The sequence below is a fragment of the Egretta garzetta genome, unplaced genomic scaffold (genome assembly GCF_000687185.1).
Source record: "Egretta garzetta isolate BGI_Z169 unplaced genomic scaffold, ASM68718v1 scaffold91, whole genome shotgun sequence".
Lineage (NCBI taxonomy): Eukaryota > Metazoa > Chordata > Aves > Pelecaniformes > Ardeidae > Egretta > Egretta garzetta.
In genome coordinates, this window is record NW_009258661.1 from 4,163,348 (window position 1) to 4,178,491 (window position 15,144).

Sequence of the window (15,144 nt, forward strand, 5' to 3'; positions counted from 1 at the left end):
GAGGAGGGGGGAGAAATCAATTCTCTTCTTTTCCATCCCACCTCAAAAAAGAGGAAATTAAATTCCAACCCATCAAAATGTGAATGAAGTTTTATTAAAAAAAAAAAAAAAAATCAGCTGAAGGCTGATATTTTCAAAAGTGTTTAAGTATCTAAAGACATGGACTAGTATTTATGTAGGCTTTTTAAAGATCTGTAATGTAAAAGAATTAATGAAAGTTAATCACCTGAACCTTTTGCCACCTGAATACTTTTGAAAAACTGGTCCTTACTGCATTAATTGCTTAATAGCAATTAGCTATATTCTCCCAATTAATAAGGACTACCTTGAGTTAAAATATTTGACTTCAGATTAACAACTTCTAATCATTATGTAACACTATAAGAACTAACTATTATTTAGAAAGAATAAATGAGGAAAACCGAATGAATTCTACTCCACGGTAGCACTTATATTCACTTATATTTGCATTGAGCAGATTGAATCAGATTTCATCTGACCAGATATTGCACTGACTTAAGTTTTAAATAAGGATTCTCACTAAGTGTTGTATTTCTCCTTACGTCATTAAAAAAAAATCTAGCAATTACACACAGAATTATTCACAACAGCGTGAAATCAAAGTAATTGTGAAGTCACGACTGTTAATTTCCAAAAATAAGCTTTTCATTATTCACTGAATGCCAATTAGATGCCAAGAATTTTTAAATAAGTCCCAATATTGCAAACAGAAAACAAGCTTTTTTGGTTGTTGTTTAACGAATAATGATTCAGGCACTTTCTTACAGGAGAGCACCCACACAATTTATCACCACTTTCATCTGTCATCCCACACACTTGGCTTTTGCTCATATCAACATTTTTCAAAATGAATTATTTTCACTCTAGTTATGATATCAGTTTTGTAATCATTAGGGCTAGCAAAAATGATAGAAGCATCAGGTTGTTGGAATAGGAAAACTGTTTGTGCCATTCGTAAAAATGTGAATTTTTGAACTCAAAAGTCTCTTACAATTTATCGTCTGCCTGAAAACCTTTCAGCAGAAGTTAGTATGCCATCAGTTTTGTAAGATGGTGAATAATCAATATAGAAATTCATTGAATAGCTGCAAGAGAAGAAACCAGATCATGATTTTCAAGACATCCTCTGATAATCAGTCTGTAAGTAGAAAGCAAAGAGAACGGCACAGAGAAAGTCACTCACTCAGTCTTCCTCCCCTGATGATTTGAAGTGACAAGATTTTATCACTGAAGTAGCAGGTAGTATCCTGCAAGAGGAAATACTCAAAACAACCTCCCAAAAGAAGTGTTACCTCTTGCTTCATTGCTACTACCTAGATAACCTAATTTAACCAGATCCCAAAACGGTATTCTCCACCAAATACTAACATGCTACATAGCAATAATATGAAAGCTTTCTTAGGAAATTTTTTTTTTAAAGCTGTCATTTAAAAGGCTAAAAGCTACTAAAAAGATTTTACTATCTGTAATATTATCATATCCTGACATCTCACCTTCCCAGGGTGTGAAGAAAATGCTGTATCTCACTAGAAAGCCCAGAGAGGTATCAGACTTTAACAACATCTACTTTACGAGAGGATTGCTCATCTTTGGTAGGAGCCAGAAGAATGAAGAGTTCAAGGCAAAGGGTCCCCTATTGTCAAAATGGAGAAGAACCAACCAGTGAGTTTGAAGAACCAATGATCATAAAGGCCTCTTATGGAAGTTTATCTTATGAGGGAAGAATAAGCCAGAAACTGTTGGGGAACATTGATTTACGCATTAGGCAAATACAAAACTCTATACCTACACCCTTTAAAAACAGTATGTTAAAATGTTACGTGAAGATGGAAAAAAAACCCAAAACATACTGTCATATCAGATTGCTAGAGAAAAGAGAAACTTCAAAAATACTGATTCCAAACGCAACATTTGTTGGGGACACTGACAATGTTAAATGTCAGTGTCCCCAACAATGTTAATGTTTGCTATACACAGGAAAACAGGATTCAGTAACATTCAAACAAAATTATCCTCTACATATGTAAATACTTATTCAGCAATCATATCTTAGGATAGGGCTTAGCACCTGATTCCAGGGACAACAGATTTGATCTTTCTCACTTCATTGATTCTCAGCTGAAAGCTGCCCTACCAAAGGGACTAACTGAAGCAATTCTTGTTCATCTGATTCCTTTTTATATTTCCATGAAAATAGTCACAGATGCTGACAGTCATGTTACTTTGCTGGTATAAAAATATTAGGGAAATAACTACCATATATTGCTTCCCTAGTTTATATAATGCAATTATTCTGCTTATATAGTTGTTGAATGTGAAAACTGTAATCTTGTTCCTACCCCACAGAGGCCAAAAGAAGATTGAGGAGGGAGTACAAGCATATGCAAGAGAGATAAATTATACCAGGTCACTCAGATAAACAGAAATAATTGGAGAAAACACGTTAAAACCTTCTGTCACGTGTATGTTATGGGTGTCATATTTTATCAAATTTTTTTTCTATCCCATGAAGAACTCAGCAAGTGTGCTGGCAAGTGGGTGTTCTGTGGAATGAATCAAAGGTGTCTAGAAATGGCAATACAGAAATCTAGCAAAAAAACTTTACTTTTCTGAAACATGCTAAAACTAAAACTATGCCCAAGTGAGACTGTAGTAGGCGTCACACTCTTCATTCCAAAACCACAATTAACATTCATTCATATACTGCCAGGAGCAAAACTCTCCTCAATGTTACATATCAGCTGTTATAGTGAGAAAGATATCAATGCTCTCTTCCCTCTAGATTTGAAATAGCTTTGATATTATTACTTGAGAAAGGAGGTATCACTGATTTCTCCCACCTCTGTGCGCCCTGTAGTCACTACCCAAGGGCTAAGATACTCACTGGTATTCTCTGTGGTCTCTTTCGCTACAGAAAAGGAACTGACTAACAAAATGAAGTTTGTCAGGAGCCCCTATGCTTGGTGGAAGATCAAGAAAAGTAATAAAGTATGAATTTCAACACAGTCCAACTCTTGGGAGGAAGGAATCTGTATGGTTTTCAGGCCATCCAAACCAAGCCTGGGCAGGCTGAGTCAGTCAGCAAGCCGTGTAACATGAGTTACTCACACTAGCAGAAGGCTCAGACGTTGCTAATGCGCTTAAAGCAGCAGCAAGAAGACTGTTCTACTGGGTAATTAGCACTGAAATTGCCCGTGGCACCACAGTCGATGGCATCCTATAGCTAGGAGATTTTAAAGTTAGTGGGTTGTGGGGCTTTCTTTTTTTCTTTCTCGTTTCTACATAGTATTAACTTATAATTTTGCAAACAGGATTATTTTGATCAAGTCAGCCACCAGCTTGTATACAAATTAGAACTGACCAACACAATGCTTGGGGTTTGTGCACACGCCATGGAACCTCAACATGTTACATGTGTATAGCATGTTTGGCCAAGTAATCTATTCATTAGATAAATTTCTAGTGGAACATCAAGCTCTCATTTCTCTTTCTCCCTTCTAGCATTTCCTGGAAAAGGCTGTTTCTTTTAATGAGAACACTACTTTACCGCTCTGTACTTCTATAAATAATTCCATGAACATGATTAGATAAGTTCCCCTTTTCCAGGATGACCCTCCTGCATAGTCTGTGGAGTTTCTCACTATCCCACGCACAGACCCCTGCTTCGCTGGCTGAATCTCTGACCAGCCCACAAAACCTTATTTCCCTGGTCAAGAAGCAAATGGGATTCCCTGCAGAGCCTTTATTGCTGTTGAACCGTTTGGAAGAGTGTAATGCCAAGCAAGCCAGCACTATCCCTCCCCCTCAGGGAAGGCATCAGCCTAGGAGATGAATAAGTAGCAAATGTTGCAGAAATGGGGAGCATAAGCGAGCAGAATGAATCCCCGTGTTCTCAGTACTATAAGGTGAGAAAGAAGAAGTAGTATGTGAGAATGTGCTACTCTCCCTTATGGGGTATCAAAGCAGTGTCATCACTTTTGGTCAATGATTTAAGAAATGCAGAAATAAAATTAATTCTTCTTTTGGACAAAAAGAATGTAAACAAGGTATGTTCTAATGTACAAGGTCAGCTTGACCTTTCTAACAGATTGGCATTTGTCAAGCAGTTTTCTTAAATCCTGATTTCTTGGAGTATGTTACTGTTACTGCATAAGCTAGAAGTAAACTAATTTGCTCAAAGTTTTCAAAACGCACAAAAATAAGCTTCCTGACCAATTCTTACCATGTGTTAGAAAACTCATATTTTGATTAAGTCTTAAAGAATGACAGCTAAATATTTACAATCATGAAAGCAATATTTGCCAGTACAGTCAAGAGCCCCAGGTTTAGATGTTTCATGACTAGAAATAAACATCTAAATAAAAATTCAGTAATCAGTAAAACATTTTTTTCTATGGGTTTAGGTACCCTTAGAATTTGCATTAGTGCACAGAGGGAATCATCACCATCCTGTTATCTTTAGGCAGCTAATCACAACTGACCAGGTGTAAACACTCCAAATTTAATATTGAGTATATTAATAAAGCAGTTTAAAAGAGATTCTATAACTGCTATGTGTAAGAGAGGGTCATAAACAATTGTTAGTCTCCGAGAGCACATATCTAGTTGATACATCTACCAGAGCAATTGTTAGCCTGTCCTAAAATGTATGCATAATGTAGACAATTGCTTTATCATCTTTTCCTATAATTAGAATTATATTTTTCTTAACTTTCATTCTTGACCTACTGAACAATGAAAGCAATGCCATAATTCCCTAGGCAGCCAAATGCTTAAAAGAAAGTTCTTGCTTGAATTTTAAGTCTTTTCTTCAGTATGTCCAATGTTAGTTTTTAACTTTTTCTCCTATTTTGTTCTTCCAGAGTTCAGTTAATCTACCATTTTGTGCATGTAAATCTTGATACCAGCAAACAGTTTAGCTCCGCTCTTCACTCCCCTTACAAACGTACACTGCACTGGAAACCTGACAACAGCCAGCAGGAGTGACAAGGTTCAACACAGACTAGCAGAAAGTCCTTCTGCATAGAAGACCAGAAAAGAATACACTAAATGTAATTACAAAAAACCTGTGTGTCAGCTTTTCTTCTCCACGGTTTGTTCTGGTTTACTTAATTAGTTAAAAACAGATACATTTAGATACTGCGCTGAGTAATCCATAGCGCAATATTGGTTTATTTGTTATTTTATAAAGAAAAAAGAAATCTTATAAAAATTGCAAAATGAAAAGTTTCTTAAAACCTAACACAACTAAAAAGGAAATCAAATCAGATCAAATTCAGAGCACCAAAACCAACAAATCACTCATTTTATGCAAGGGATTATAAAATGTGGTTGCCTATGATAGCAGGGGGCCGAGTTCAATAACTTAAGAGAACCCTGCCAGTCTTGTTCCTATTTGGGTAACTTCTTGACAGACACAGCAGGTATGGAGTGAAAAAAAAAAACCAAAAAAACCCAAAAAAACCCCCCACCCACAACCAAACAATTCTCCTCTACCCCAAACCAGTAGGTTTCTGCACTTTTCCTGCCAAGAGAAGGAAAATGGGGTCTCCTTGTATATGCATGGCTGCTATCTGCATCTCTTTCACACTTTAACAAATCCCACACTGGTCATGACTTGTAGAGTGTGTATATGAAAGTGGAGAAAAAATATTTTTTTTATTGTGAAAAGTATTTAACACACAGTAGTAAAATATACATATTCTATTAATGTCTGTCTCCATGAAAATTCTAACATGCACTGTAAACTGAATTATTCTAGCTCTTCTTGGAGCAGCAGTGTTGTTAAGCCTCTAAGCAGTCCTCCTTAATCTAATTGCACAACGTAACAATTTAGTTTTGCATTTGCTGTTCAGTTGTTCACATTAACCTTTAGACCCCTTCAATGAAGGAACCTGTTCTTTAACTAAGAGTAGCTCACTATTATGAAAGCACCAATATTATATTTCAGCATTGAAGATTCAAAAAAGATTATGACTACCCCTGATTAAGGCTCAACTTTTTAGCTTTGGGAATAATTCAGCCTTTATTTAAATTCAAATTCACTTCTCACTTGTAAGATTTTACTCCATCAGCAGGTTCCAGGATGGATCAGTTTAATTAGCAAAGAAATGAAAATGTCTTGGGACTCTTCACATTAAGATACTCTACAATGTATGACCTCCAGTATTTACTATCAGAGTATCAAACTCCATAATTCAAGATTCAGTTTTGTCTTGCTTAAGTATTTCATGTAGTAACATACCAAAACTACCAGCACTGTCAATTTTTAAGAGTTAGGAAGTTCTCATTATACTCACAATTACTTAATAGGTAGTGGCATCAATACACAGTCATACCCTTAAATCATACCCAAGCAACTAGTAATGAAGCAACTGAACTGCATGGGTATATGGACATTTTGCACGTTAAACATGTATTTATCTCATATATATTTATACACCATATATAAATATAACCATCAATGCTGACCATAGCTACCATACCAAAGAATGTGTCAGATCCCATACACAAGTTACAAACCAAGTAGATTTGAAGTGAAAACTAGAGAGAAAACACTGAACACATTGAATTTTTATAAAGACATTTTTCAAATCAGATCCATAACGACTTTCTAGACCAGCTAAATGTTACAATTAAGTATCTGAAGGAAAAAAGTAACACATGCAAAGCAATCCACACTGCACCTCAAATGAAAAAATAACACAATACCTTCTCATCTACACATAACATTTTGTTCACGATACTGTTCAAAAACAACTTTAAAAAGAATTTGTTCGGAATAACAGCTACTCATTAAAGCATTTAATATTGGCTAAGACAGAAAACAAACAAACAAAAAAGTATAATCTCCTTCTCCAGAACAAGTGAACAGCCATTAATCCAACAACTTTAAGTATTAGTTGCGCAAGCAAGTGGCTAAAACAACACAAAGAGGGGACCCCCATTCCCCCCCCATATTTCTGTATCATAACCAGAGATAAAATTCTTAGCAACATGGAAGATTAGGAGATGCATTCCAGCAGACAGAAGCTGCCACTTTTTCAGTTCACTGCAAAGCAAGCCTTTGCCATAATTATTACGTTATGTAAAAGATCTGGGAAGTTTTTCTGGACAGAATCATTACTACTGCTGAAGTCGCTTCAGCAGTCTGCGCTCAACCACAGAACTGTTTTCTAAACTACTCTCAATGTGTTGCCCATTGGTTTCTACAGTGAATTAAGAAATAACTCTCATTTTAAATAAAATTCTATTATTAGGATGAGAAATAAGGCAGCGATGAAGAGTAAGGTCATTTTAATGTAATTCCTTTAGTCAAAACACATTTAAAAACTTTTTCAGAAACACTGAATTCTTAAAAGGAAATCATACCTGATACTCGTCTGTTGTATCGGTTAACAACTGGAGCTGCAAAATAAACAAATCAAAATTACAAATACTATTTATTATTACAAATTCAAAGTCATCATCTCAAATAATCATGATATATTTTTACTACACAAACCACAAACAAATTTATTTAAAAAAAAAAAAAACCACCAAAACTTCAATATAAAGCTTTCATCAACTTACTTGCCAACCAGTAAGTGTTTATTCAAAGTTAAAACTGGATATTCCAGAAGGACATTACACGCTAAGATGGAAGGTAAGCAGTTTGGGTATTTTTTTACCCAATTCTGAAAAAACATACCTCTACAGAGGTTACCCAATCTTAATCTATCAACAATTCCCAGCCTGCTTTATTTAGCATTTTTACAAAACGTTCAAGCACTTTAGGTTAGCTATACCTACTTAACTCAGATCAAAAGCTGATGGAACTTATTAGCTAAACCATTCTATACTCCTACACAACACAAGCCATGTAACTGTTCAGGTAGTGCTCCTGTACTAACTCCAGCCACCTATCCTGACCAAGGCTATCGTCCATAAGGGCACACATTTAAATTCAAAAATTCTGAGATGGAGGATCCATTGTTTCATTGCCGCTTTGTTCGTGCTGTTAGGTATACAAGGTATTTAAACTTTATCTCTTAATTTGGGATGAAATTCCTGACTTTCACATACATTTTGACATTCAGCCAACCTTTGGTATTCTTTCCCCCTTTCACTGTAGCCAAGTTACTGTCTTTGTGAATTGCTTCAGTCTCAACACAAAAAACAACAACCTGTAAAACATCACCCTGAATAAGACCAAAACACCATGCTCTCCCTTCACCACTAACAACCAAAGTTTTATCCTGAACGCTCCATGCTTTCCCATTCCTTTTCCCCTCAACTGATAATTACATTTTTGCTGATACAACCAGTGACCTTCCTATTCTGTTCTTTAAACATTTATGCATTAGATGAGCCTTTATACCACATCAAAGCATGTGCATCAGAGCCAGATTTACTAAACACATGCTACCAAAAACTTAATGATCCCATCATTTCTTAGAAATTAGAAATGTTTGAGTATCTCAGCACCACCAGAATATGAAGAGCAATGCTTTCTTAAGCAAATACAGAAGAACGCAGCTTCTTTTAAGCATTTACAACCACACTGTGTCTATATTAAAACACATAACTGAGAATAATTCCAGAAAAAAAATTATTTTTGTGTATTCTTTTGTAATGATAAAGGAATCAGAAGAAAGAAAGGGGAGGGAGGGGGGGGAGGGGGGTATAATCGGGCCATAGAGTTTTCAGCCAGATCTATCAACAAGGAGACAATACTAATCTTAACAAGAAGCTAAGGATTAAAAGCAGGATTATTTTGAATTTTACAATTTAAATCGAGACCTAAACTTCTGTAACATGGCATAATCCTTATAAAAATAACATTGACACAGTGTTTCATACATCAAGATTTAAGAGGTTCAAAACACTGAATGATAAACCTGAGAATTCAAGAAACTTTTTTTTCAAATCTTTAAGTAATTTTTGACAGCAGCAACCCTTCCTGCAAATAAGGAAGGGCAACTCACACTTCACTTGTCAAAGGATACCATGGATGCAAGAAGTTTGTATCACCTTCAGGGGAGACAGGCATTTGGAACAGAGATCCATTCTGGTTTATTAAACAAACAACAAACTCCTGCAACTCCCTGAACTGAAAATGTTCATACATTTTGCCCTGTTCTTAACTCTTCCACATGGGCCTGCCTGTGGCCACCAGTGGCAACAGAATACTGCTCTAGACATTGATTTGCCCTGCAACACTGCATTCATTCTTATCTCTAGTTTATTGAGCTAGTTTAACTGAATAACTACGCAAAGTTGGGAAGCAGATTTGGATCTTGAGAAACAGGAAAACCCAATACTTATCTAGAGACACAGACAAAAACCTACCAGTTCTAAGATACTGAAGCACAAGAGGACCAAAACCAATTAGTTCAGTTCCTGCTACAAAGTGATTTATTACAAGAGAAATACAAAATGCAAAACATAATTTGGTAAGTTTGCAGCAAAAGCACCTCATCTAGGTCATAACAGTTTCAATTAAATGGTCAACTAGTCTCATATAAAGATCTGGATACTTTTAATCAACACCGTAAATACATTGTTTTATTTCAGGGACTATCTTGCACATGCAGGTTTTCTTCTCCACCTTCTCTGACGTTCTTTGGGTACCACAGAAAAAAAATCCATTTTTCAAAGACTATGGCTTCTTTTAAAATCTTGATTATTTTATCCCATAGCAGGGCTCAGTGTCATCAAAACAGCATCAAGTTTTCCATAGTGTTAAAAACAGGAGAAAAACATCACCTTTTAAGGACAGTTAAGAGAGCACTATTACTCTGCCTCCACAAAGCTTTTAAGATTAAAACGATAGTTTGCTTTTCTTACACCAGTGACAGTTTTAACACGTATAAAATTTCAGGTTCACTTTTATATGTTGTCAGAAGATGACTATTTTTATGCTAAAGAGATAAAATCTGACATTTCCTACTACAGAAAATTAGCATTTTTCTTTTGTTCTGGCTTACCAATGAAAAGCTCTCTTTGTTTATGACTATTTTCAGTATTGCACAGACAGTATAGCCACTCCTATGGCGTCCTTGTGCTTTGTCATTGGAAGTACACGGAGAAAAGCCGGGCATCAAGGACTGCTGAGAGAACAATTCATGAAGGTCCCAGATACACCTAGATTAGTCTGTGGACAGATTCCAAAAAATTAGATGGGGCGGAAGGGAATAATACATTTACGGTTAACCCAGCCTATTTCCTAGCCTGAACTCTAAGGGGTGTCTAATTTAAAGCAATAGTGATGGATACGCTAACAGTAACCTCTTACACCAGCACAGCCATCAGAGCACACCCCTGCCTATGCTGTAACAAGAACACAGTGAATCCAGCACACCAACCTGGTACCACTCAGGAGAGCTGGTATCTTCAACAATAAAAAGAAATTGCTGCTTTGAAACAGGAAACTATTCATTTTTTTGTACCCGCGTTTAGAATTTCCCTCCTGCACACCAATGGGCCATGTCTCAGGTCAGTTACAGGTTAATTGCAGGAATTATAATAAGATTGAAAGATTTTGTTGCAAGATGATTGTATTGCAAAGTCTCCATTATGTCAAAACCTCAGGTGCAGTAATATTCAAGTACAAAACATCTCATAGCTTTGGCACAGTCCCTGCTTTTACTTGGCTCATGGGAGCCAAGACCCAGTAATTGGGTTAAACACAACAAAAGATGAGGTAAATTAAACCATTGTACCAGAGGAGATCAAAACAGCCCCATTTCCTCCCTGGCAGCCAAAGGCAAGTGACACCGGCAGTGGAAAGGCAGATCAAGTGGTGCATTCCACAGTTTTGCCAGAACTGAGGATAGCAATCCTACTCCACTGTTCAAGAAAAATCAGAAATGTCTGCCGAACACATGCGTATTTTCCATACTGTCCTGAAGTACAGACTGAATTAAGCACTGGGTAGGAACACTTAACAAGGTGCTGTTTCAGACTGAAAAAATTACAGATTTCTGGCTGTAGGATTCCTTTTTATTTACAATTACAGTTTCTAGAACCAGACAGTTCTCTAGTTTAAATCAAATACTTTTTATATAGGTAGTTATCAACTTTATGTCAGTATCACTTAACCTCACTCATCAGTCTCCTTTTCCTGCATTGCAGGAAAAAAGAAAGAAATACACAACAAAATAGTGGGCGTTCTTCTTATATATCTATGAATGCCACATACATATCATAAGCATTCAAAGAAGAAACAACGCTATAAAGGCGCTCAGCTTCTCAATTTCAAAACCATTTTATATTACCTTCAATCAGCTAACTCTGCAAAATGTCATGTACATATTTGCTCATAAAAGACTGCACCATCTTTTGTCCTCAAAGGTATGTCATTCCATTTATTTAATAAACTTATTTTAATCATTTGCATAAATAAATCAATACTGTACATTCTGTTGGTTAAATTGACAAATTTACCTCACATGAAAGAGCAAACAGCACTACTGCCATGCAGCTATCCTAACACTTGATAGTGCCTCCATTCCATTTGGTTTTCTCACTTGAAAAATTAGGGATATAAATTTCAGAAACAGAGACTGGTATGTGATAATGCTGGGAACCACTGACTGCAAATATAGATTTAAAAAAAATTTTTTTAAATACTTTCCAAAATGAAAAAACAGGAATTTCTCCAATGTTCTTCAGTTTGCTTTGGCACGGAGATTTTCTTTGAAATATCCGATGCTGGGTTTTTGCTCACCATGCTTAACTTACAAGAGTTGTGACTACAGTTATAGGCAGGTGTTAAAACTCAGCCCCATAGGTGAAAAAGCATATAGAAGAAAAAGGACACAGATATTACCTTTCCCCCCCCCGCTTTCAAAACCAAACCAACAACTAAAGTATTTAAGCCAAACAAGTGACAGTAAAATCATTCTCCAACTTTACAAATTAGATCCAAAAGAACGCTTTTCCTACAGTGCGTGGGATCCCTTCTTTGTCAGCGTACTGAAAAGCAACTGGTAAAAAACACCAGCAAGCTTTTTAAAGTTACACTACTACTGTAACAGTATAAGTTATTTTCCCTAGACTACTTATAAGCATTGTACAGTTACAGAAGATGCTAAAGCTTGATGAACAGAAAAATTACAACAATCATTCTCCTAGCTATTGCTAACCTCTTCTTACACATACTAAGAACATTAAATTCTTACAGAAAGTACAAATAAAACTCAAAAGATCAGTTCAGGGTCTCAGGAAAAAAATTCAGGGACAAAGAAAGAACTGGCATTCCAGGCATGACGTTAGAATACTAAATGTTACCACTCTGTACTGGATACCTTGAAAACTTTATTTCTCTTCCTCCACAAGCACTTTGCTTTTTACTAGGACCTGTGAACATTTCCCAATTACAATTGGGGTAAAAAAAAAATACACAGATGCTGATTGTTTCTGATACCAGGCACAATTTACAGCAGCAGGCTAAGTTAAGCAATTGTACACACAAAAATTTAATACAGATCTTCCATGTAACACTCTAATCAACAATTTTTTGAAGGTTTCCTGATGAAAGATGGAGCAAAGCTTACAACAGGTTGCATAAATTCAGTAGTATAGTACTTGGAGTTCATAGAGCATAGGCATAAAATACCAGCTTTATTGAAACAAATTAGCAGCAATCAGTGAATTCCAGAGGACTTTCCCATTGAATCATGGCACAAAAATCATCCTATGTGAACACAGACAAAACAAGAAACAGAAAGTAAACTGTTCTTATTTAAGAAGTCAATTAAGATTATCCAAACAGCATGTGAGTTGACACTATAAACTATTAAAGCTGAAATACCAGAAGCAGAGCAGAGTATAAATCTGAGGCGTGACTGTCTCTATGGAATGTTATATCAAGTTACGATAAGGAAGTGCTAGACTACAGTTGTCAAACTGTTTTTCTACACACCAAGATGTTAATGGACTTACATGAATATGAACCGTTGCAACTGTGAGAAAATGTAAAGATTCAAATATCAACCTTTTAGGATTTCTAGTAATTAAAAATTAATGCTATAGCAGAAACAAGACTTTCATCACGAGATAAGCAATCACACTTCAGTAACTGCAAATGTGAACTTGTTTTTCAATAAATAAGTAAAATAATGGGGTTCCCTGTAACTATTACTAGTATAATAGTTACATTTCCATTATTTCCTTCAGGATGTTCCTGCTGGACAGTGACAAATTCCACTTACCCGTTCCAGATCTCTGCTTGATAAGGCAGGGAGCGTGAGTGGGGCTACACACTACTACATTTTTTTCAGAGGCAGTTCTGGAACCTAGCAGTCTAAGAAGCATCAATGCTTCTGTCAGAAAAGCAAAATAGACAGAAATGGGTAAGAGTTTTACAGGGGTTTGGGGTTTGTTTTTTTTACTTTTATACCCCCCAGAAGAGGATGGAAACTCAGAAGCTGGTTAGAGACAGGCAGGAGAGATTCTGATGGTGTCAGCTGAAGCATGCCAGATACTCAGAGGAAGACAAAAGGTCAGGGAACACTAAGGGGGAAGCGAGTTCTTTCAGAGGACAAACAGAGGGACCATGAAACATGAAAAAAAAAAAAAAAAAAAGGCAGCAGAAAATGGGAAACTGTGGTCCAGAATTGTCTGTATACACATACACTTTTCTGTAAGAGACTATTACATCTATTAAGTAGTAAAACAATAACAAAAACTACATTAATATTAAACACTGTTTTCCTCTCTGCTACAAGAGAAGAGGCACAGATACCTTCTCATTCCCCATATTTAAAAATAGCTCTTATCAGTAGCAAGAGATAATAAAATATAAAAACAAAGTACCAACACATCCTGGTCTCCAATTTAATTTCTTTTTTTATTTTTATTTAAAAATTAATGACACAAAATGGAAAAACACTGTCTGGAAGCCTCATCTTAAAGGAGCTCCCGACCCTTGCTTTCAGAGATTTTGGAACTCCTTTGATAGAAAGAATGTAATAACTACTTCTGAAGGAAAAAGTTGAATCAACAAGCAAGGCATCTATGTCAGTTAAAAAAAAAAAAAAAAGATGTTTTACAAAGTTATTAAAGCTGTTGTGCTATTTTGGGTTGGCTATTTTTTGTTAAAGACAGAAGAAAAATTAATATGCAGTCTGGAATGGATGGACTTTAAACAGCTGATAAAATCAAGAGAGATGAATCTTGACTCTCTGAAAGAAATCTGGGGGAACCTCTAGTTATAACAGCACTTCTTGACTGAGACATTAAAAGTTTTGTTTATTTGTTTTTAAATTAAAGACATTTTAGGAAAATGTATCATTATTTCAATATTCTCATTCCACGACTGAATTTGAACAGCCATGCATGATACTATTTTGATTATGTTTCTCAGCAGATATTAATTCCATACCAAAAAGGACCATGAGCCTGTCATGCAACAAACCCGGCTCTCAGAATTCAGGAGTTAATACAGCCTGACTGAAGCCTAAGTACAGGAGAATGAACACCTATCAAGCAGCACTCTGTATTATCTGACATTGCTATGGCATGACCCACACAGCCCTCTCCTATTTCTTGCCGACATGTCTCAGATATCTAGCCAAACACAGCATTTTTTTTTTTTTGCATTGATTTTGGTGAGTGCTATCTATATTATGAAGATCACATAGAAAGCAATAAAGTGTGCATTTGCTTTACAGACATGAAATTGGACAAATTCCCAGCACTAAGGTACAATCTCAGCTGAAAGGCCATATTTCACAGTGATTAAAGATATAACTGTATGCTGATCGTACAACAGAGATTGTCAGGGACTGAAATGAAAGACTTGGGAAATTTTTCAAGGATTAGACAAAATTATACACTGCACAGAAAAGGAAGAATGCTGCAGAGAACTAGGACGCTTAAGAAGCAACTGACAAACTTCAAAGTATTGTCAGAAGAGACAAGACACTGGAGGGTACAGCAAAGCAAGACACGGTAAGTGAAAAAGGGAAATTTGCTTGGGCTTTAGGAGCAAGCTTAAAGAGGAAGGCATTTGAGAGATAGGGAAGCAAAAGAGCCACATTAGTAATATCACAAACGTTTTAAGAGCCAGAATGACATTAGGCTTACAAACCCAACGTTAAGTAGATGATAAAAAGGAAACATCCTGAACATGTTCGG

At 36.1% G+C, this 15,144-nt stretch overlaps 1 protein-coding gene across 1 annotated transcript in view; it reads right to left on the reverse strand.

Annotated features, from left to right (window-relative positions):
• The window catches only part of PRKAR2A (protein kinase cAMP-dependent type II regulatory subunit alpha), an 81,004-nt gene that overhangs the window by 35,338 nt on the left and 30,522 nt on the right, over positions 1-15,144 (reverse strand). The window contains exons 3-4 of the mRNA XM_035903805.1: positions 9,990-10,050; positions 7,393-7,428 (exon numbers count right to left, since the gene is read on the reverse strand). Coding sequence (XP_035759698.1) covers positions 7,393-7,428; positions 9,990-10,050 — 97 coding nt within the window. The remainder of the gene's footprint in view (positions 1-7,392; positions 7,429-9,989; positions 10,051-15,144) is intronic.